The sequence below is a fragment of the Notothenia rossii genome (genome assembly GCF_949606895.1).
Source record: "Notothenia rossii genome assembly, chromosome: 2".
NCBI lineage: Eukaryota > Metazoa > Chordata > Actinopteri > Perciformes > Nototheniidae > Notothenia > Notothenia rossii.
The window spans coordinates 79,737,460-79,759,904 of NC_136904.1; the positions used below are offsets into that span (position 1 = coordinate 79,737,460).

Sequence of the window (22,445 nt, forward strand, 5' to 3'; positions counted from 1 at the left end):
ATGTCCTATTCCATTTCCGCCTATGACTTATGTGTGTTTAAGTGTTAATATTATACAAAGAAGGTAAAAGGTAATGTATGGAAGCCCATTTCAGAATACTGTTTCTGGTCCAGTGAGTGTAGCCAAACTGTGAAAAATCAAAGTGCTGGGTGGAAAAAATCAAAGTGAGATGCCACTTTCACTTATGATGTTTTAAGTTACTGTGCCCACATACTTGTACTTATTATAAGGGATGGTTTCAAATGCAGGACTTTTAGTTCAGAGAGCACATAACACAACATATATTATAACATGTCATGATAATTTCTTCATCGTTGCGTATGAAGATAATATTGTAAAATGGGTGGAGGTTTAAAGTCAAATGACTTTTCCCTGGCATGAAAGCACGGACACATACCCACGCACACCCGGCCCACGCCACCGCCCCCACCCAAACCAAACACATCCAGCCTCGCGCCGTCACAGTAGGGAGCTAAACAGGGAGGGATCACCGGGAATAGTTCAGCTGGTGTCGACACATATCACCGTCTGCTTCGACTATTTCTAACGGGAAAACCGAGAACGTACCGGTGGTGCTGGATACCAGGAGGACGACATGGGGGAGTTCACGGCGTTTTTGCTGTTACTGGTGGCGACCTTGACGCTTTCATCCGAGGTTAGTAGCGTTCCGTGGAGAAATCTCAGACGGTGGGAGTGGGTGAGTGGATCCGTGGCTCCGCGGCTCATCTGCGGGCCTGTAGCCACACTGACCACCGTCTAACCGGAATACAGACGTGTTTAACGGTTATATTTTAAATGTTACGGTCAATAACTGCTGGCATGAAGGCCGTGTAATCTTAACAGTTAACGGAGCTGCTCATAAAGATAACAATATTACGGGAATTTGACGAGGCCCACTCTTGATGTTATCCAAGGATTTGTTATTTTGTCCTGTTTTGAACATCTTGTTGTGTGCGTTCATCAATATTTCAGGTTTGTAGTGTTACACAAGAGATTTACTGCGAGGAATTAGCTAACCAGAAAATGTCAGCAATGCTACCAAGGCCTACCATTAGATGTCAGTGATTGACAGTTTGGCCCTGCAGTGTTGGACATGTTTAGGTCAATCCAGTGGAGGGAGTTTCTTTTACGCAGTTATGTATAATGTAACAATAATGCTTGCTGTAGAAGGAAGTTATTTGTCAGTAACCTAGCTAATGCAGCTAAAAGGGTTTAAAGCTAACGTTAGCTCTTTTCAGAAATGTACACGGATTGGCATGGCAACCGCTAGTGGCTAAAAAACGTCCTACGTATGCAGTCAGTTTGGGATTTGTGTTTTAAACCCGTAAATACACCAGATACGACCGACACATACAACACGTTGAGGGTTCATTTGTTATATCTCCTGATACAGACGTTGTTGTTTTTATTTATTTTAATGTACTGTGTTATTCTTGCTGCTGCTGCGTGGTCATGGCGAACTCGGTCCAGTTCAGCAGTGTTGCAGCTGCAGGGTGTGATATTGCTGAGGAGAATGGAAAAAGATGCAGCCTTTTTAGTTTGACACTAAGCAAGATGGCGCCTGCAGCTTGCTGCTGTTGCTGATGCTTTGCAGGACCAGAGAGAAATACACAAGCTTTTGAAGGATCTACTGGAGATAGAATGAATAGGGCCTATATTGCATAATTCAAATCAATATGCATACAGCTGTACTCTCAGTACCATGCTACACTTAAGGGTGCATGTAACTTAGTAGAGTGTTTCTATTAACTGCAGGCTTGATATAACCCAAACCAAATCCCTACGTGCTACATAATAAAATGCCCCTACAGCAGAATAAAGCAGGACACTACTATTGTCGAGAACCTTCCATTATAACCATGTTGCCATTCTAGTATGACTATGCTGAGGTGCTAGACATATGCCATATTGAGAGCACCCTGTGAATTAATTTACATATATTAGTTGTATTTTAGAGTGCTATTTTAAGATTGCAATGTTTCATAGGATCATATGATCTGTCTGGTCAGATTGGCTTTATAGCCAATGCAATCTAGGTAAATCCAATCATTGTGTTGAAATGTATTTCATTTCCCTGCATGTGTTTTAGGCTGCAGGCTGAGACAATGATTAAAAGAGCAGCACAGGCCCTAAGATGTGATAACCTTTGCCGTGGCCTGCTGCCACATTGCCCTATGGTCAAACAGGAGTTTGTGAAAACTTTTTTCTTTCATGTAGATGAAGACTAGTTTCAACTGGTTGTCTTAGTGTAATCCAAGACCACCAAGTAAAGGAGAAATTAAGTAATAGCATGTTTGTTCATATAACTGTGCCTTCTGGCTTATACGCTTGTCCATTAACATGATTTGAAAGATTAGCCAATGATACATGAGGTTGTCAATGCATGGTATACTCAGTTGGCAGTTTAGGATTACCATCCTGAGTTGTCTTCCTATTTTACCCATCGCAAAATAAATCAACTATAAAAAATAACAATGGCCTAATAAGGTGAGAATAGAGTAGTTTTCAGCATGAAGGAACAAAGTTAACCCATCCTGAATCACAGGCAGATAATATAATGCAATGCTTTACAAACAATCGTTGTATTGTCAACAGATGGCTTGGTGGCGTATTGTCAAGCTTGTATCATCAGTCTTTTCTAATGTCTGCTAGAAAAATATAAGATCCAGAAAGCAAAGCACATTGAGACGGTTGGGCTGAAGAGAAGGTTATATGTTATCTCACATTAGCTCACAGCTGGATTTTAATAGTCTGTGGTTCAAAAGCTTTCTACTCTTTGCAATGAGACGCAATATGATCTTCTCCACATACTCATTGCGCTTCCTTTAATGTAGGAGATGAGCAAAAGGGCATATGTGCTGGCCTGTGGCTGTAATGCTTAGCTTTCTGGCTTATAGGCTTAAAGGGATAAATCAGAGAATCTTGTCTTGCTCAGGCTTAAACCGGTAATACAATCCTTTACCTTGTATGTAGTAACTTAAATGTGCAAGGATGTTACAGATGCATTTTGAAGAGACCTTTAACCTTATGATTCACTAATCTATGTCCTGCAGAAAGAGACGTATGTTGTGCAGGACTGCAGGTGAAAGAAAAAGGAATAAACTGAAGTGGCTAAATATACATTAGCTGCATCAGGAGATATTTATGTTTAAGTTATACTTCAGCCAGTTCGGTACCATCCATCATCATTGTTGTCCTCTCTTTCTCCTTGTCTGTCCAGGTGCCTGCTGATGACTCTGTGGATATGCAAACTGAGCCCCAGGTGGCTATGTTCTGCGGGAAGCTCAACATGCACATTAATGTGCAGAGTGGAAAATGGGAGTCTGACCCTTCAGGCACCAAGAGCTGCATCGGCACCAAGGAGGGCATCCTGCAGTACTGCCAAGAGGTATTTATACAGAGTGACGTGACAGGGAAACACATAGGGACAAATAAATCAAGTAGACAGGAAGATGCAGCTAATGCAGTAACAAAGGACATGAACATATCTCACTTTTTCTCCAGGTTTACCCAGAGTTGCAGATTACAAATGTTGTAGAGGCCAACCAGCCTATCAGCATCGAGGACTGGTGCAAGAAAGGCCGCAAGCAATGCCACAGTCACACCCACATCGTGGTTCCCTACCGCTGCCTGGGTAACCAGTTTACCAGTTCATCATTCGAATGTTACTGAGCATGTTTATTTACATGATATTAACATAGACCTTTTTCCTTTTTCAGTTGGAGAGTTTGTGAGCGATGCCCTGCTCGTTCCTGACAAGTGTAAGTTCCTGCACCAGGAGCGTATGGATCAGTGTGAGAGCCACCTGCACTGGCACACTGTTGCCAAAGAGGTGAGGAGAAAAAGGTCCTCAATATCAATATGTTCCTTTGAAAAAAAAGCGGTTGTCACAGGGACCAAGCAAATGAATCCACTGATTGCATGTTTGAATCTGCGAGTGATTTGTTCAGATTATTGTTATTTTATCGTCGCTCTTTCGTGTTAACTCGTGTGTGGCATCATTGCTTTTACTATAAACTTTCATCTCCTTGTGAAATGTTTAAATGTTGTATGTTTTTTTTGTGTTTATAATTCTATAAGAAGTTGTCATTAATGCTCATTATTATATTTAGTCCTGTGGAGACCGCTCAATGAATCTCCATGACTACGGGATGCTTTTGCCATGTGGTATTGACCGTTTCCGAGGGGTGGAGTTTGTCTGCTGTCCGGCGGAGGCGGAGCGAGAGGCCGACAGCGCTGAGCTGGAAGGGGAGGAGTCAGACGTCTGGTGGGGCGGAGCTGAGACCGAATACTCAGATAACAGGTATCACCACTCACACACATTCATCACACATTCATCCCCTCTGAAGTACACACTGATTCGTTAACACATGAACATCCTCCTCTCCATGCAGCATGACTCGCCCGGCAGAGACAGAGCCAGCCACAATTGAGGACGACGAAGGCGAGGATGAAGAGACGGAAACATTTGAAAGGGATGAGAATGGAGATGGCGATGAAGATGATGATGATGATGATGATGAGGACGACGATGAGGACGATGTCATTGACGAAAGGGATAGTGATGAGCGCAGTGCTAACATCGCCATGACAACCACCACCACCACCACCACTGAATCCGTTGAGGAAGTCGTCCGAGGTGAGAAATCTAGATGTAGATACAAATGTATTCATTTATCTGCCTTTCTTTCATCGTTGGTTGTTCTGTTGATCGACAATCTCATATTTTTCATTCATTTTTTTATGTTATATTTTTTTATTTGCCTGTGCGTACATACCTCAGCCGTGTGTTGGGCTCGTGCTGAGTCCGGCCCGTGTCATGCCATGCTGGAGCGTTGGTACTTCCTGCCTGAGAAGGGCAGCTGTGCTCCCTTCTTGTTTGGGGGCTGTGGGGGCAACAGGAATAACTTTGACTCAGAGGAGTACTGCCTAGCGGTCTGCAGCACCTCGTGTAAGTCCCGAGCCGAACACTCTATACTCTGAAGCGTCCTAACCGCCAGCCTGATTCCTGTCCTCCGGCTGCTGCAGATTATCTCTGTCTCATTCACTTTCTCTGACTCTCCCTGAGTGTCTGATGGCTCTTAACTACTTGGAGCGCTGACCAGTGTATATATAGTATTTTGCCTAATTTAAATGAATCATTTTCTAAGGAAGATAAAAACCCATCTTATGACAGGAAAAGAAAATGCCATAAAGTCAATCATATCCCTTGAATAACTGTTTTATAACCAAACCAAAGTGATTGCTCTCGTTTTTTAACTATAAGGCTTTTAATTTTCTATATTTTACTTCATCAAGCTTTAACTACACAGACTATATTCAAAATCACTTCTCTGACGGTTTTCATGGGATTTGTTGAGTAGATAGAATTGTACTAGCCATCTTCTTCAATAAGCTTAAGTTACAAGCCATTACACACCATTAGTGTAATTGTTAATGTATGAACTCTTTATTAAAAGGAAAATGAAGATCATTGCGTTTCCCTTTTTGTAAAGCAGCCGCGATGCTCTCTTTAACTTCTCGTTTCACCATTTTGACACTAACTGATACTCCTTACAGCATGTGGACCAGGCAGCATACATTCTGAACACTGGATATCAGTGTGTGTCTGCATGCATTTCTACACACACACATGCATGCCTTGCAGCTGCACATTCTGTGTCTGTGCTGCAGCTCCGTAGTGGGCTGACCTGTTAGTTGTTGGTGTCATAAAAATGTCCCAACTAGCTGAGTGTTGCAGAGTGTTGACAGTCATGTATGGGCGAATGAGGGAGAGTGCTGTTAAGGGTTAATGGGTTCATTTGCTGTTTGAGTGCAGCTTCTGCCCTTATCCTGACTCAGCACTTTTCCTCTTATCTCCAGGCTCCCACATGAAATCGACATAAGGACAACACTCTCCTGGGAAACTAATCACCCTTTGTCCCCTTATAGCCCGTCAGTTTTGATATCATTGTTTGTGCCTGTGTTTAACCCATCTGTATGTTTTCAACAAACGTTGCATTGATGACTGTTTGTCTGTGCGTCACCTCAATAGCCTGCATTGTGTGGTTTTGATGCACTGGAGTTTTTCTGCATGTATAATTCATACACATTTGTCTTGTGTTTTCCCTTGATCTGTATTTCATTTCTGCCTCTTAATTGTCGTCCAGTGCCCACCATGGCCCCCAGTCCTCCCGACGCAGTGGACCACTACCTTGAAGCACCCGGAGACGACAACGAACACTCTGACTTCCAGAAGGCCAAGGAAAGCCTGGAGGCCAAACACCGTGAAAAGATGTCCCAGGTATGTTTGTGTGTCAGGGTTAACATCCTATACATTCTCTCTGGGATATTGCCCTGTCGATGTGTCCACACGAGTTTGTCGGTCTTTAATGCTTCTGTCCCTGCTGTGACACTTTTGATGTCCAGGTGATGAGGGAGTGGGAAGAGGCTGAGAGGCAGGCCAAGAAACTTCCCCGTGCTGACAAGAAAGCTGTCATCCAGGTAGGACACGCATCTCAACTCCTTCTGTATTTGTTTTATTTGTTTTAAGGATTGATTCTTAACCTTTTGTAAATAAAGTCACTGGGCTGTAAATATTTGTTATTCCTGTCAGCTGTAATGACTCAATAAACTGCTTGCCCTCACTGGGAGAATGCTATTCACTGAATTTAGCAGCAGCCTCCCCTATTACCTCTCAGCTGATATCCACAGGGCTAGAAATGCGCTGTGAATGTAAAGGGTTTCTTGCTAGGAGCAGCAACCATAAAGCTAGCTTTTAACAAGAGCGATAATACTTTGATGGTCAGATCAAGTAGCTCCATTTGCAACATCAACAGGACAAATATTAAGACACAATACAAGAAAAACAAACATTTAACATAACACCACAAGACCTTTTAGTTTACATTTGAGATGTAGCTCTGTTTTTACTGTTAGGATTGACTGGTGCCCCAAGGAATGCTTCAGTCTGACTTGACTTAATAAAGTGGGTTTAGACTGATTGTTTTATTTGGTGATGACTCTTTGTTATCCCCTACAGCCAGGGCTCGAGCTTAATGACGTCCCGTCGTCCCGGGCCCGAAAAAAATAGTGTCGGGGAGGATAAAAAATAGTTTTGGGACGAGAGTTAAAATAAAAATACTCTGCTAACTCAAACTACAAACGGCGATGAAAATTAAACCGACTGCACGTTTTGTGTAGCACACAGTTATTAAACCTCCTTGTCAACATAAACACACACTCACAAAACATTTAGCAACCCGTGAAATACACACACACACACACACACACACACACACACACACACACACACACACACACACACACACACACACACACACACACACACACACACAGTACGTAGCTACAGCTGTGCGGCTGGCTGTGCCCGCAAATTCGCGGGTCTAGCTACAGTATGTATTGAGTGTGTGTATTTTGCGGGTTGAGTGATGTAAAATGACAATGGTATCCCGTGGAGGAATTCTGAAATGTTTTACCGTTACATCACAAAAACGCAGAACCAGACCCTGGAGCGCCGGCCTCTTTATTTACTTACTCCTCTTCATCCCCTACGGGTAATAAGGCTGAGATGAGAACCCTCCATCGTATTTAGTCCTTAGCAATATGCTGCGCCTCTCCCCATGTATGGGTGGGTACCGAGCCCCGGTATTAAATGGGCTCCGCCCGGGCCGGAATTATTAAAGACAGTGGTAACGTTAAGCTCCGACGTTATCGGACTTTTTATCGGTACTGGAGACATTTAAAAAATATATGTCATGTAGTATTGCTACATAAACATTATATCGCAGTTTTAGTTTCGACAACTCCGTTTCTAATATGCAATAAGACTACAACATGCGTCTATGATGTATTTTCGAGCTTTCCAATCCAGACGAGATCTCTCTCTCCCGTCTGTGTGCGAGGGGGCGGGGCAGTTTGTAAAGGTCTCCTGACTGTGTTACAGACTGTCATCCTGGTTAGTGGTTACTCTGGGTTCTGTCTTCAGGACAGAGTGTTGGATTTTTGTGTTAATTGGATGGGACTTGATTTGATTCAATATTAGTAATTTTCTCGTTTGTGTGTTTGTTTAAATATATTTGGCCTTTGTTCATGTGATTGACTGATTTACTCAAATAAAAAGGTTGATGAATTATCATTTAATGATTTGTATGATGTTTTATTTATGTTAAAGGTCACTTTGAATGATTTGAACTAATGATAATGTAGAAAAACGAATATTTTAAATTCAGGACGGTCCACATTAATTTCGGGACGGCTTAGATTAAATTTCGGGACGGTTCCGGGAGGATGGTGAAAAAAGTTAGTCGAGAGCCCTGCCTACAAGCCCACCCATTTCGTGTTTTTGAATATATTAATTTGGCTTCCCAACTAGTGCTTGTGTTTGAGGTCTCTCTAAGGCTATGCTTTTTAAGCTGCTCACAAGATTTCACCACAATGAACACATTGTGCTGTCGGCCTCGAAACACTGGCTGCCTTTATAAAACAACATTGAATATATCCAAGTTATTTCCCACCTAAACGCTTGGTACTTTTACTGGCGCAGGGTTGTCTCCCAAATGGCTTTTTCTTACAAAAATTCATGGGCAAAGAAAGAACTTATTTTAAAAGCAAGAGCAAAATAAATGTGGCACTTGTGGGGAGGATTCTTATATAACTATAACTGGTTGTAATTATAATCGGGCATGCAGAGGGAACATTTAAAATTGTAAAATGTTCTTCTTTTGCAGCACTTCCAGGAGAAGGTGGAGGCTCTGGAGCGGGAGGCAGCTGGAGAGAGGCAGCAGCTGGTGGAGACCCACATGGCCCGGGTGGAGGCTCTGCTCAACAGCCACAGACGCCTGGCTCTGGAAAATTACCTCAGCTCCCTGCAGGCCAACCCTCCACGGGTACGAACACACACACACACACACACACACACACACACACACACACACACACACACACACACACACACACTCGCACGCCTACTCCACATGTTTCCAAAATTCACGAGTGTCTTCACGGAGTACTAGATATTAATTTCATGAAGGATTAAGAGAGTAGCTATAGCTGTCTCTGTACATTTCCTAAATACTATTCCACAGTTTTACCTGGAATATATAGAATAAATACATCAAATGACAGTATATGTTTTTATATGACTCTGCCCCCCCCAGGCTCGTCAGGTGTTGACCCTGCTGAAGAAGTACGTCCGTGCCGAGCAGAAGGACAGGCAGCACACGCTGAAACATTACGAGCATGTCCGCACAGTCGATCCCAAGAAAGCTGCACAGATCCGGCCTCAGGTACACACACAACTCTTAGGCTGTTTTTAATGTGTTTCAAGGATTTAAAGTGATGGTATTGGTACATTCTTAGTACAAATCTAAACTTAAATGATATGTCAATATAGATAAACAAAATAATAATGATGAATTAAAGTACAACTCATTTTCTTCTAACCTTTAGCTTTTGACCCACCTACGTGTGATCGATGAAAGGATGAATCAGTCCGTCGGTCTGCTCTTCAAAGTGCCCAGTGTGGCCAACGAGCTCCAGAGCCAAGTCTGTAAGTGTCTGCTTCTATGCTTCTTACTAACTGTACGAATAACTGCTTTATTATTCACATATTTGTTTATATTATTATAGTGATCATATTTATAATTATTATAACCTGATAATATTTTACCAGATCCAATTCAGTTAAATGCTGAAAAACACAAAAAATATAAAGTACTATTTTCTTCCATAGCTTATTTATTGTTTTTACATATTTGAATGTTTTGACCCTTTCTGGATTTCACAGTTGTGAGTCAATATCAGTTTTAAAGCTAGAAAAAAGTGTTGATCAGAAACATTTATACTTATCTGCAAAAATCAAGATAAAAGATCAAATGTTTAAGTTATTTTAACATTGCCAAAAATGCACTAGTTTCAGCCTATAAAATGTAAATAAATATATTGCACTTTTTTTTCTTCAAATAACAATAAAATGCAAATCCAAAAACGGAAACTCAATAAATACAAACCTTTATTGGATTATTGGTCGGACAAATTAAGACTTTAAATATATTGCCTTTACCTATGAGCATTTTTAATTGTGGCATTTTTCAATGTTTTCTGTCATGTTAGGGACCAATGAGTGATTGATTTGTTGGGGAAATAATCAGCAGACTAAGCAACAATAAATGTTAAAGATGTGGGCTTAGCATGTTTATGTCATGGTGTGATGTTTTCATTTTTAAAAGATAAGTTGTTGAATTATGAAACTTACAAACTTACTATTACCAGCTGATGTTACACACAGACTTAATGAAGAAGCTCAGTGCTGAGTGAAGCATGTCTGAGGGGATGGATGGTGTGCTGATGGCAGTTAGTTTGTCTTCAGTAACCAGCACACCGCGCACACCATCTATCATCGAGCTGCTTCTCACACTCGCTTTCTCCTTTTGCTTCCCAGCTGTTCTGATGCAGAGAGTCCAGGCAGAGCTGTCTCAGCAGGTTTCCTCTCTGCAGAGCGATGGGCGGGTGAGTCCAGTTTCACCCACTCACATGTATGGAGTGTGTCCAGTATAAACTGCACCAGCTCTCTGAATAGAGTCTCCTCTGTCCGACAGTGGAGAGAAACAAAGTCCCACACAAAGAAAGGTTGATGCAGTCTTTGAGAGCAGCTGGTGGAAGAGATTTTGTTTAAAGTGGACCTATCATGCTATATTTGAATAGTATAGTGTAGGACCATACCTATATAAGGCATATTTATACTTTTTATTTTTCAAAATACCAAACAGATCATGCATTTTAGCCATTCCTCATTTCGCTCAATTTAACACTGTCTTTGCATGGGCTGATTCTGTGAGAACAGCACCATCTACAGGCCTGGCATATGTACTACAGCGTCTCCAGCGCTTTCCAACGGCAATGTCCGTGGCTGTCTCCTCCTGATTGGTGGAGTTGGCCCAATAGCCGTAGCGCCACTTCTGTGACGTCATAGAAGTGTTCAAATCTGGATCAGTTTGTATCAGATCCGTTGCAGCCCCTTTTTAAGAGATTTGGGTATGGAGGAAAATAGAGAGGGTTGTGTTTTCTGACACTTGGTGAGTTCCCTGGAACACCGGGGACACATATTCATGAATAAAAGACGTACAAAAGTGCATTTTGCATGATAGGTCACCTTTAAATGGCTCGGCTGATCACAGATAGTTGTGACTGTTATTGAGAACAAAAAGGGAGAAACATTTGGTCACACAAGAGAACACTGTACGTGAAGGGAAAAACGTCTAGACTCTCACAGTCATAGATATAATTAGATTTCAGATAATCACAACAGCCAGTTAAAATGCAATGAGTGATAACTGACTTTCCACTTCCTAAAGAAAGTTAAAGACAGTCTCACGTCAATATGTCCATATTTAGACACTTAGGGGAATTTGGATGTAATGATCATTTTCACACACATGGAATTGCACCAAAAATGGCATGTCAGAATCGGCCTAGGAAATGTCCATCAGTGCACCTTCATCCCTGTTAAAGTGGCTCTGTGTGTTTTTAGGTGGACGGCAGGGTGAGCTACGGGAACGACGCCCTGATGCCAGACCAGGCCTACAGCTCTGCCCCCATGGAGCCTGGGCTGGACGGACTGGGCTTCGTCCACCCTGAGAGCTTCAACCAGGTCAACACAGAAAACCACGGTAACACACACCTACTTTAGTATAGGCATAGCTTAAACTTGTTTGAATAACATAAAATGCAAATGTATATCAATTTGACTTTTTTCACGATATGGCATGCAAGGTGCTTTTTTTTTTTTTTTAATGTTCTTTATTCGTTTTCCTGCAGTTGAGCCTGTTGATGCTCGTCCAATTCCAGATAGAGGACACCCTACACGGCCTGGTGAGTGTAAAAGTCATAATCTCGATTATTTGGGTCAATAATTGATGTCACGATTATTAAAAACGATTATCCATTTACTTTGAAAACATCCATTTATTGGAGAAACAGTTGATTACCCTGAACTTAAAGTATACTCCAACTGAAAACCCCCCCAAAAAAGTAATCGTTTTATTTCGATTACGTTGTTTTCGTAATCGTTGCAAGCCATAATCGTAATTGCGATTAAAATACGATTAATTGAGCAGCCCTACCTTGGGGTGATGTGGCTGCATAATATTGTTTGATACCAATCCTGATGTGAGGAAAGTACAAACATTCTGTTATGTCAGATCTTGTAGTTGACCTGTGGAGATTTCTGGTTAAAAACTATAATTATTTTAACGCTCAGTTTAAATCAACTAAATGAAGTAACGTTGAGTTTCAAATATCTTTTTAGCTTTTTTTTAATACAGTACAAATATAATATAATGCAATATGTATTTCGTTATTACATTCCTTTATACATGTATGTGTTTTTATAACAAATATTTGCTGTGTATTTTTGTTTCAGTATCCCCCCTGAAGCCAGAGGAGATGCTAAAAGTGCGGATAGATACTGACGAGAGGCAAAGTGCTGGATATGAAGTCAACCCTCAGAAACTGGTATGAAAGAGCTGAAATCCAACAAAACGCACATAATGGTCTTTTATTTCTGGCCCTGCTCTTATTTCTGTTCTCTGTTTTCCAATTAACTGCAGGTGTTTTTCGCTGAGGATGTTGGATCCAATAAGGGGGCCATTATTGGACTTATGGTTGGAGGGGTTGTCATAGCAACCGTCATCGTCATTACCTTGGTGATGCTGAGAAAGAAACAGTATACTTCTATTCATCACGGTGTGATCGAGGTAAAGAAAGGGTGTTTTGAAAAGATGTGTGTGAGGAATGCAGCAGTTAGTTTGTACAATCGTGGTTTTTTTTGTGTGACACTGAACCCCTCTCTGTGTGTCTGTAGGTCGATGCAGCGGTGACTCCAGAGGAGCGTCACCTGGCCAAGATGCAGCAGAACGGCTACGAAAACCCCACCTACAAATTCTTTGAACAAATGCAGAACTAACAGCTCATCAACATTTCCCCCCCTGAAGTATCCCTAAAAGTCACTCGTAGGGTCTGTTCCTTTCTGCCCCTTAGCCCCTACACCTTCAGTTTCTCACCACTACAGGCAAAGGAGAGGTGTGAAGAGTCCTGCAAAGGCTGATTTGTATCTTGCTCACAAGTTAAGAAATGATGAGAGGGAAGTATTTGTACCAGTTTATGTCTCAATCTGAAGTTTGGGCCGAAATAATGACATGGCACAATCCCTTCTTTATCCCTCGATTGTAAAGCGCCACACTATATTTACCTGTAATTGATAAGACAAGGGTCCCTGTTTTACCTGCACATTTCTGCAAATCAGAACAAAGACATCAGTGTCTGTAGTGAAAAACCCTGTTGACGATTGACTCGCCACTGAGACCAGAAACATGTCAATCCAAGCTGTTTAAATCCCTGCCTCTCGCTCTCGCTCTCGCTCTGCACGGTTTGTTCCATTTTGCGATGGCAGCTGTGTTTGATGACATAACGGCTCTTAGAGCTGGCGGCGGCTCTCGCACGATTAAAGCCCAACTGTTTCAGGTTTGTTTTTCAAAAAAATAGGAAAAAAAGAAAAAAGACATAATCAAAAAATGTAAACGTTGAAGAATTTTGAATGTTTTTTTTGTTTTCTTATTTTTTTTAATGTGTAATATATTAAGACAGAGATTAGCTGTAAGTATATGTAGTGCATGGCAATATTGAAGACAGATGCAGTATATTATATGTTGAGGTCCTGGAGAGAGGTCCTCTCACTAGATATTTTAGCAGGATTGTACATTTCTCGTGTCTTCTTTGTGATCTTGTGATATGAAGAAGAAAAAGAGTATTCAGAACCGGTCTGCTTTGTTGTCACAGACTTGCTTTAACTTTGGCTCGTTACACTCATCTCCATGCTTCACTGTTGTGTTAGCTGCATGGGCAGAATGCTCTATATGTAATATATATGAAGTGTTATAGTATCCGAAAGGAAGACAATTTTGTTACTGTTTGCGTTCTATGCACTCTGTCATTTTAGAAGATCACCAAATATTATTCCTGTTAATTCCCTAATGCCAATTCAAGCTGCTCATTGGGTTTTTAACAGGTTTGAATCGAACTTTCTAAATCTATCATTCCAGATCAATCATTCCACTCTTGAGTTTATATATTTGGAGATCAGCTCTTAATGGCCCAGTTTCATTATCAAGTCTTTCCCCCTTGTTTAGTTCTTCTTCACTCTTTCTAACCCCCGTCTTTCCTGTTTATCCACTCTTTCTGGCTGTGTCAACGTTATTGTGAAGCACAGCACTTAGCTAAAAGACAAGTTGTTTATGGGCCAACAGATATGATGAGTTTCTCCTCTTCACACATTCCTTCACCAAATCTCTCTCATTCTATTTTTCTACATTTCCTGCGTAAACATGTACAGTGCTTCTGTTCGTCCTGTGGTGAACGTTTCTTTGCCTGCATATCTGTTGTTATCGATCATCATGAAGAGATGAATTATCACCATCAGTACTGGGAGTGGACCACATGTCACATCGGCATAGAGACACACTTCCCTCTCCCTTGATTAAATTATTAATGCCACCTCCAGTAAACATGAATGTGACATGAATATTGTGCTTTTTATACCATAGAAATACAACACATATCGCCTCTACACATTATACTCACATGTGATCAGACACTTAGTGAAGCCCTTAATCAGGTGAATGTTTTAAAATTTGAATTGATGCTCACTCTGGGTGTCTCTGGAGAAATGTGTTTTTAAAAAAAATGATGCTTTCCCCCCGTTATTGTGTAGTTAAATGGACCATTTGCGTAGAGTAAGGAAAATGCTTTCTACACTCACTATACCATGAATAAAATTTTGAATGTACATAAGTTGCTGGCTGTTTGTCATTTTAAGTTCCTTACTATGATTTATAAAGACTATTTAATAATAAGTTCAGAGATGAAAAGACTGAATCAGACATTAAGAAAAATGCTCGCCACTTTATTCCCTCTAGTGGACAAAAAAGGGTCCAACAGTTTAGGGAACAAACACTAAATAAAATACAAAGCAGGTCCTCTATAAATGGAAAATATGAAAATACACTTGTCCTGGTGGCTATCAAAAACATGAAGTACCGGTATATACAGTGGAAATGATTCTAAACTACAGACAAGGGACTCATAAACAAAGTCCATCTCATTCACTCACTCAAGCATTCGGTCACATGCACGCAGCAATACTCCATCACACAGACACCCGCCTCCTCACCCTGAACACATCTCTTGGTTAAAGGTAAAGAAAGGATAAAAAAAAATGTCATTACATTTTTACCACCTCAGACTCACTTCAGACTGTAAAGATAACAAAGTTGTTAATCCACAATGATCAGCCGTGCATTTGTGTGCCTGATAAACAGTTGTATCAAAAAAAGAATAAAGTTGATTTGATTTCCAATCAGCGCTGGAGAGCAAACTTTGGCGGCGGCAAGAGCGTTTTCACGTGTCCTGCTTCAACTGTCTTTGTCTAGTGTGGTGGTGGCCAGCGTCACCGTGGTGATGGGCTGACCGATGCCGTGCATCTGCATGCGGGCCAATTTTTTCTGTTCACACTCGGTCACCAGGTTGTTGAGGTCAGCAGCACTGTAGCCAATCAGAGTTCTCAGGTCGCACACAAACTTGTAGACGAAGCGCTTGCCCTGCACCTTGCTGATCATGTCCCCGTCGTAGTAATACCTGAGAGAGAATGCACGTTAGAAAACTGTCCGGAAGGAGCCCAAATAAAATCCTGCAACTTAAGTACTTTACCACATGGAGTTAAATAATTTCTTGTTATCTAATATCACCATATTTGTTTTGGAGCAATCCACCATGACAGGTTTTACACATTAATGATGTACTTCTCAGTTGTATATTTTCTGTGTTTGGCTACATCTAAATTAAACTTGTAGTGAGAGATGAGAAAACTGCAGCTTGGCAATGGCAATATCGACTGATTAGTGTTGTTATTGGTGCCATCTAATATCTTACGAGGCGTACAATTCAGCTTTGGATAAAGTGATGCAGGAAATAGAAAGGCATAATGGTAGAGGAAGATAAGGCCATTAGGATTACCAACATATTTCTCAGCCATTAAATTACCAAGAGAAAGATTACAGTTACAATATAACGACCACAAAGATAACTATATTGTCTTTTCTGATGTAAGCAAATACATCACAATTGTTAACTGTAAGCATTTTTGAAATGTGTAAATAACACAGAACTGCTGTAGGCCATGTCCACTTGTGGTAAACACAAAAGACAGAGTGCATCAAGCACAGGTGTTTAAAGAAAATATGCTTTTTGAGTTGCCTTGTGGGAATTGAAGAATTACTACTAGGACCAAAGTCAGAACGTGCTGGACTCATTTTGACCAAAAGCTCTCCAACGTTATGGGAGTACAATACTAAACACCCCTTTAAAAAGGAAGAAACCAACCTGAGGGCTCTGCTGAGTTTCTCGTAGTTCATAGTAGGCTTGTTCTTGCGCTGGCCCCATTTCTGAGCCACCAGCTCCGGCTGGTTGAGTTTGAACTCGCCCTCCTCGCCCACCCAGGAGATGCAGTCTCTTGCATCCTTGTCTGTCAGCAGCTCTAACAGGAACTGCCACAACTGGATCTGACCGTTGTTGCCTGGCACCAAACAAACAGAGCATTCATTGTAAAATACCAGTCACAAAAATCACATGAAATAATAGATTATTCTGCCAATTTATGTAAAGTTCCACATCTGTATAAACCTGGCCAACAATACTGACAGATTGAAAGCTTTGTAAAAATACAGTATATGGTATAACTCTGGTAAACAAACCCTCCTCCCAGTCTTTTTAGTACTTTAAGGTTGTGTGTCTAAAAAAGTATGTAACCTGCTTAGATTTAAATGACACATCAACATCATGAGTTATGAATTACCTGTGCGGTTGCCCGGTGAGCTTCGCTCCTCTCCTCCTGAAATACGCGGTGTTCTGGGGCCACGGCTCTGCTTCATCACCTTTATGGTAGTGGGTGTGCTTACTTGTGTTGGGATTATCTGTACGGCTGAAGAAAGTTAATGCAAACCAGAATATTAATGATCAGGAAAAACTGCTAGTGTCCATTACAATGCAAGTAGAGCTTTTCCTTCTGCAAGCGAGGGATCATTTCTCCTTTAATGTGCTAGCTTTGTTTGTTTTTTCAATCACACTTTTTCAATAAACCACTTACGCTGATCAATGGTGACAGTAGCGTCCCCACCTGACTGGTCCTGGCTTGCCAACACATCTGAAATAAATACAAGGCATTAGTACTGACACGTTTATTAGGCTATGATTTCTGTCCCAGGTATAAACAAGGTGGGACTTGTACTTCCATTACATCTGGAGACCCCTTAAAACACAAACGTTACGCTACAAAAACATTTAATAACTATTTAACTTACATTTGCGCAGCAGCTCCAGGTGACTCCAGAGTATCTCTCCGTTGGGAACTTTCTGAAGGAACTCTTCCTGGCTGAAGAAGCAGAGATCTCGACCTGGAATGTGAATGCTTCCGATTTCCATCTCATCAATGTTGAACTCCTTCATTACCCACACTGCCCAGTGGATCACCTGGTCAGCAGACCAGAGCACAGGATCTGGGGAAGGAGAGGAGGAAACATCAAACACCATGTTCAATATGTTTCTTTACACAATAAAGCGTCTTATTTAAGTGATTCTCACCATATGGTATGCCCAGGCGAACCTGCTCTTTTCGGTATCCTTCCAGTGCTGCAGCCCAGCGTGTAACCTGCTCCGAGGTCTCATCAGAGAGGCCAGATCGCTCCACCGCAATGAGTTGACCCTCCTCTACCATCGTTCCATCCTCTCCCGCATCTGGGTCAATAACCACTTCTACTGTTTCTACCGGCTTCACAATTTCCAAAATGTTCAACTTCTCCTCTCCTGGACAAGGGAAAGAAAACAAGTAGGTGAGTTTGGTTTGGTGTATGATGAATGTTAAGTTTGGATATCAAAAGTAATACAAAGCTTTATATTATCTGATATTTAAAGCATCATCCGAGTACCTGGTTTGGTTATTATCTGCAGGCTGAGCTGCACGGTGCCATCGGTTTTTACACCCTGGTCAAAGAGGCTGTGGTCAGGGTGAAGCTAAAAGGAAGAACACAACAGATAAGCTTTAAAAAAGAAAAGAAGCAACACTTGGCAGTTCAAAGGAATACTATAAGATCAACATTACATGACTATTGTGTTAGCCGCAAAAACCTTATCGAATCATAGAGAGATCTTAATATGTTGTATTTATCTAAATTCTTACCTGAATGTCCTGCAAGCAGATCTCATACGGATCCAGTGATATCTGGATGCGGGGCTCCAAAAGCTTCTTCAAATTGCCGATGGGCTCATTGATGTCAATATCTTGTTGAATCAGATCTGACGCAGTAATGGTCTGCTCCTCAACACTACATGTACAAGAGAGGGGGGGGGGGATTAGTGTTTATTTGCTTCATGTACAAGAGTTTTCCATTCAAATGATCCTCTTCCAGCTTACCCTTCCTCCAGGCATGCCTGCTTCTCCTGCTCATCTATCTCGATCTCTATCATTTCTTCAGGTTCACCTTTAGACATTATGTTCTACGCAGAGAAAAAACCTGTAGGAAATTTAAAAAAAGGTTGCGTTACTAATACTTAGATACACTACATACTATAGCCGACCATAATTAAACACACATTCACACCAGGTCAATGATTATGTCTTCAACGTATGCAATACAATACTGTAAGACAAAGCAATAAAGAAAAGTGTCACATTTCAAATGGCACTAAATGTTAATTGGGAGGGTCAGACTGTGACTACCAAATCAAGATCCTGGCAGATCTCATGCTGAATGAACATACTATATTTTGAGAGTCCAAAATTGTAATCTATACAGCAGGATTCGCAGGAACAGTTTGAATGTTAGAAATTAATGCAGACTACTTTCATATATTTCGGAGCTGCTCTCTAAACAATTCATATTTGCAAGAGATTCAATTAACCCTTTTTCTTAACACTACATATTGATTGATAAATCAAAACTACTGGGAAAATGGACAACATACTTAGGGGATGTGACCTACTGTTTTATATTGTTCCATGCTCACTGCTTGTAGCACTTCAGGATTTGAACTCAAATATGAAGTGCATTATAAATTAAACCCATCATTATTATTATCAATGTGTTGGTAAATACAATCTGTTGTACTATTCTTTTTTTCTCTTTAACCTGAAACTACCAATGAAAACCATTGCAATAAGAAATGGTAACCATGCATAATAGTTGTTATACCTAATGCTATACATCTTGAATTATATATAGAACATTTATTTAGCCAGGAAAATCAATTAAGAACAAATTCTTATTTTCAATGACGACCTGAATATGTACACACACACACCCACACACACACCCACACACACACAACATTAGCCTTAAAACAAAAGTTTCACTCTATGGCACAGACACACTATTGCCCACTGAAGGAAAATAACTGCTTGTGTTTTTGTATGTATTATTCTGTGATTGGAAGGTTTGTGAGCACAAACAACTAAAAGTGCATACAAAAAGTAAAAAATAATTCAGGTTTCGATACGTGAGAATATTCCGGCTGAAGTGTGTATTTACGTGGTGCTGACTAAAGTTTTTGGGGGGGGGGGTTCTACTATAGAGGCCTCTCAGCCTCGACTCCTCATTGTCCGCCTACAACAGTTCACTGACTGCTAACGTTAGCTAACTCGAGGGCGAGGCATTGGTTTCTAAAGGCCAACTGGTAGGCCATTAGTTATATTAGGTGTTACCACGTATAACTACACATAATGAACAAATGTTGAAAAATCACATAAAAGTTAAATGTATACACCAGGCTACACGTGTCGACACACTGAAGCTTGAGTACAGTGAGCCGAGTTAGCTACTATTTTGCACGCGAATACAGCACGGGGCGAGGCTGCCGTTACACAACCATTGCTCCCAACGTGAGAAACAGCCGTTAAAAATACCACAGGAACACATCGCGCTTCATAACCGTAACAAATCGTTGTTAAATCCCACTTTAACTCTGCATGTAGAAAAGTTTTAAAAAACGGAAATAGAATAAACGGAAACAAAACAGCATAGGGCAAATGGAAAGGAGCCGGAAATCCTGGCTAAGGTTTACAGCGTTACAAGACTTCCGAGAGCAGCCGCCATAAATGCGACACGAGCTTCAGGAGAAAAGAGCAGCAGCGGTGTTGCTATGACACCTAAACATCGTTCAGTTACATACTGACTGCAACAATACGGAGAAGTACGAACTAAAAAAGCAGTTTTAATCGTGTCTGGATGTATACGCACTGTGTTTGAGGCTGGACGGCGATCAGAGGCGCGGCAGCAGTCTCTCCTCTTCACTGCAGATAGCAACCTGGCTAACACTAAACTGGTACAACAGAGATTGTCTTAAACTATACTCCAGCTGTTTTAATCTTCCATATGCAGAAATGGCACAAGTAGCAGCGTTGGCCTAGCTTCTAGTTGACTAATGCTCTGTGAGTGTGTTTTTATGACTGCCTGAAGGTAGGCGGCCTCTTTCTACTAGGCTAGGAAATAAACAACAGCTAGTAGGCTAGTAAGCCACAAAATAGCGGGAAGAGTCTAAAGCACGGCAAACAGACCCCTTCACATGGTTGCGATTTAGTACATTTTCTCTTAAATAAGCAGCGCAATCTGCGAGATATCCATACCTGTGAAAATGCAGGCCTTGAGAGATGTTTGATTGTGTTCAACTGTAGTAGATAGGCAGCCAAATTTCACACAGTCGAGTCGTATCATGCAAGTTTTTGGTCAACACACTCTGGGGAGGGGCGGAGACTAACTGGCAAGACAGTTACCCTACACTTTTATGGAAAATACAAAATGTGACTAGTGTTTACTTGTGTGACGTTTCCATAGTTTGGTGTTCTCTCTACAAATGTGTGTCCAGCATAATGTTTTAATAACAAACATTTTTTTCCCATCAGCTTTCAATTTCATGTTAGTGGTCCATTTAAATTGACAACACACTTTCCAGTTCTTCAACCATATTATTCCCATCAGGCTTTATTGTCATATGCACAGTAGTTAAAGTGTGGTTATGGTAATAGATAACGGAAAATAAATGTCAAAAACCCAATAAAAATAGTGAAAGATGATGTTGCAAGACCAATGTGCAGGAAATGCAGGAGAAGTTAATTATATACATGTCAAGTAAAACACAACAAGCTAAATGTTGCATATGGTCTCTATGTATGTAAATAGCATAAGATAAACAAGAACAGAATGTAAAATGAGATACTGTACAGTGGAATAAATACTGATTGTTGTAATAATAAATACATTTGTGAGAGACTGAAATGCTGTGAATATGTCATATTTATGTTGAACTTCTTTGTGTTTCCTGCAGACTGTTAACGTTAAAAGAAAGCATTAGGTATAATTACAAGCAAAATATGAGGAGGCTCTGGGCGGTGATAGCCCACTATGCGATACTGGTGCAAAGATGAGCTCTCTATTTAGCCTCACTCTGCACACATTTGGTCACGGTCACACAAACCAAAATGTTTTCCTGTTTGAAAAAGTGTGCACCATGTAAGCACAACATTTTAAATGTATTTTGACACAGGCCCCCTTGACAAAATCTCAATACAGTAGCCACATTAATTGTGAAGCCCCTAACAATTCAGTACCTACCTGGTCCCTTGGGGGCTAGGGGGTTTGGAGTCCTGGTGCAGTTTCCCTTTTTCTGTTTCGTAATCCAACTTTATTTTTGAAATATACTAATTGTCCTTAATATACAGTATCATGACTCTTGTATCTGTTGAATGTTATGTTTGTTTCATGTTAGTTAATCTTATTAATCTAGTTAAATATTATATAAAGCTAGTGTCTCTAGGTGTGCTGATGATGGTTTTCTTTTTGTGGATGATTTGTAGTCAGGACTTCACTTTTTATAAACTGTTCCTAAATAAAGTGTAACAGATAGTTTAACTAATAAATGTACCTTGATAAAAAAAAATTGGTCATGTTTCTGTTTTTAAAAGCTATGGCCTTGTTTTTGTATGTCTTATGTTCATGTCTTCCATAATGATGCTTCCCTCCCTGGAGATCACAAGGATGTATGTTATAACATCTTTATGAAATAATATCATTACATTTAAATATCCATAATATTGAAAGTTATTGCTTTAAAGACCAGGTGGTATTGCACACTCACTTTTACTGTAAGTCCCTCAAGTTCTCAGCAACACCAATATATATCTCAGGCCTTGTTTGGGTGCCACTCCCTTAAAAAGACCCCTACATTCAAAGGGATCTCGTAGCCTACTTTACCTTCTAATGCATATTTGTCACTGAACATATAATACATGACAACAAATTATTTAAGAGGTAAAATATTTAATGATTCTACAAATTCAACAAAAG

The 22,445-nt window shown here is 40.7% G+C and overlaps 2 protein-coding genes across 4 annotated transcripts; one reads left to right on the top strand and one right to left on the bottom strand.

The window, feature by feature from the left end:
- The first annotated feature begins 408 nt into the window (after positions 1 to 408).
- Positions 409 to 14,847, top strand: appb (amyloid beta (A4) precursor protein b). 2 transcript variants are annotated; one of them, XM_079664189.1, is made up of 18 exons: positions 409 to 655; positions 3,221 to 3,388; positions 3,505 to 3,634; positions 3,720 to 3,832; positions 4,113 to 4,303; positions 4,395 to 4,639; positions 4,784 to 4,951; positions 6,150 to 6,283; positions 6,409 to 6,483; positions 8,730 to 8,888; positions 9,159 to 9,287; positions 9,451 to 9,550; positions 10,442 to 10,509; positions 11,531 to 11,669; positions 11,818 to 11,871; positions 12,422 to 12,513; positions 12,609 to 12,755; positions 12,863 to 14,847. In XM_079664189.1, the coding sequence occupies exons 1-18, from the start codon at positions 596 to 598 to the stop codon at positions 12,962 to 12,964; spliced, it is 2,274 nt and encodes a 757-aa protein (XP_079520315.1). In that variant the 5' UTR covers positions 409 to 595; the 3' UTR covers positions 12,965 to 14,847. The 2 variants fall into 2 exon arrangements, with proteins under 2 accessions (XP_079520315.1, XP_079520316.1); XM_079664190.1 differs by lacking the exon at positions 4,784 to 4,951 and having other exon boundaries at positions 411 to 655.
- Positions 14,848 to 14,943: 96 nt separating this feature from the next.
- On the bottom strand, positions 14,944 to 21,936 carry gabpa (GA binding protein transcription factor subunit alpha). 2 transcript variants are annotated; one of them, XM_079664192.1, is made up of 10 exons: positions 20,727 to 21,936; positions 18,521 to 18,619; positions 18,287 to 18,431; positions 18,036 to 18,120; positions 17,692 to 17,913; positions 17,412 to 17,606; positions 17,198 to 17,254; positions 16,907 to 17,032; positions 16,435 to 16,627; positions 14,944 to 15,690 (listed from the first exon to the last, which is right to left on the bottom strand). In XM_079664192.1, the coding sequence occupies exons 2-10, from the start codon at positions 18,595 to 18,597 to the stop codon at positions 15,468 to 15,470; spliced, it is 1,323 nt and encodes a 440-aa protein (XP_079520318.1). In that variant the 5' UTR covers positions 18,598 to 18,619; positions 20,727 to 21,936; the 3' UTR covers positions 14,944 to 15,467. The 2 variants fall into 2 exon arrangements, with proteins under 2 accessions (XP_079520318.1, XP_079520317.1); XM_079664191.1 differs by lacking the exon at positions 20,727 to 21,936 and adding an exon at positions 20,343 to 20,699 and having other exon boundaries at positions 18,521 to 18,620.
- Between the last annotated feature and the right edge of the window lie 509 nt (positions 21,937 to 22,445).

Coding starts and splice junctions, on each gene's coding strand:
- appb (XM_079664189.1), top strand. CDS start 596: ATGGGGGAGTTCACGGCGTTTTTGCTGTTACTGGTGGCGACCTTGACG. Junction 6,484..8,729: donor ACAAGAAAGCTGTCATCCAG/GTAGGACACGCA, acceptor CTTCTTTTGCAG/CACTTCCAGGAGAAGGTGGA. Junction 12,756..12,862: donor TTCATCACGGTGTGATCGAG/GTAAAGAAAGGG, acceptor GTGTGTCTGTAG/GTCGATGCAGCGGTGACTCC.
- gabpa (XM_079664192.1), bottom strand. CDS start 18,597: ATGTCTAAAGGTGAACCTGAAGAAATGATAGAGATCGAGATAGATGAG. Junction 17,255..17,411: donor CCTGGAGCTGCTGCGCAAAT/GTAAGTTAAATA, acceptor TATTTATTTCAG/ATGTGTTGGCAAGCCAGGAC. Junction 16,628..16,906: donor CTCACCGGGCAACCGCACAG/GTAATTCATAAC, acceptor GTTTGGTGCCAG/GCAACAACGGTCAGATCCAG.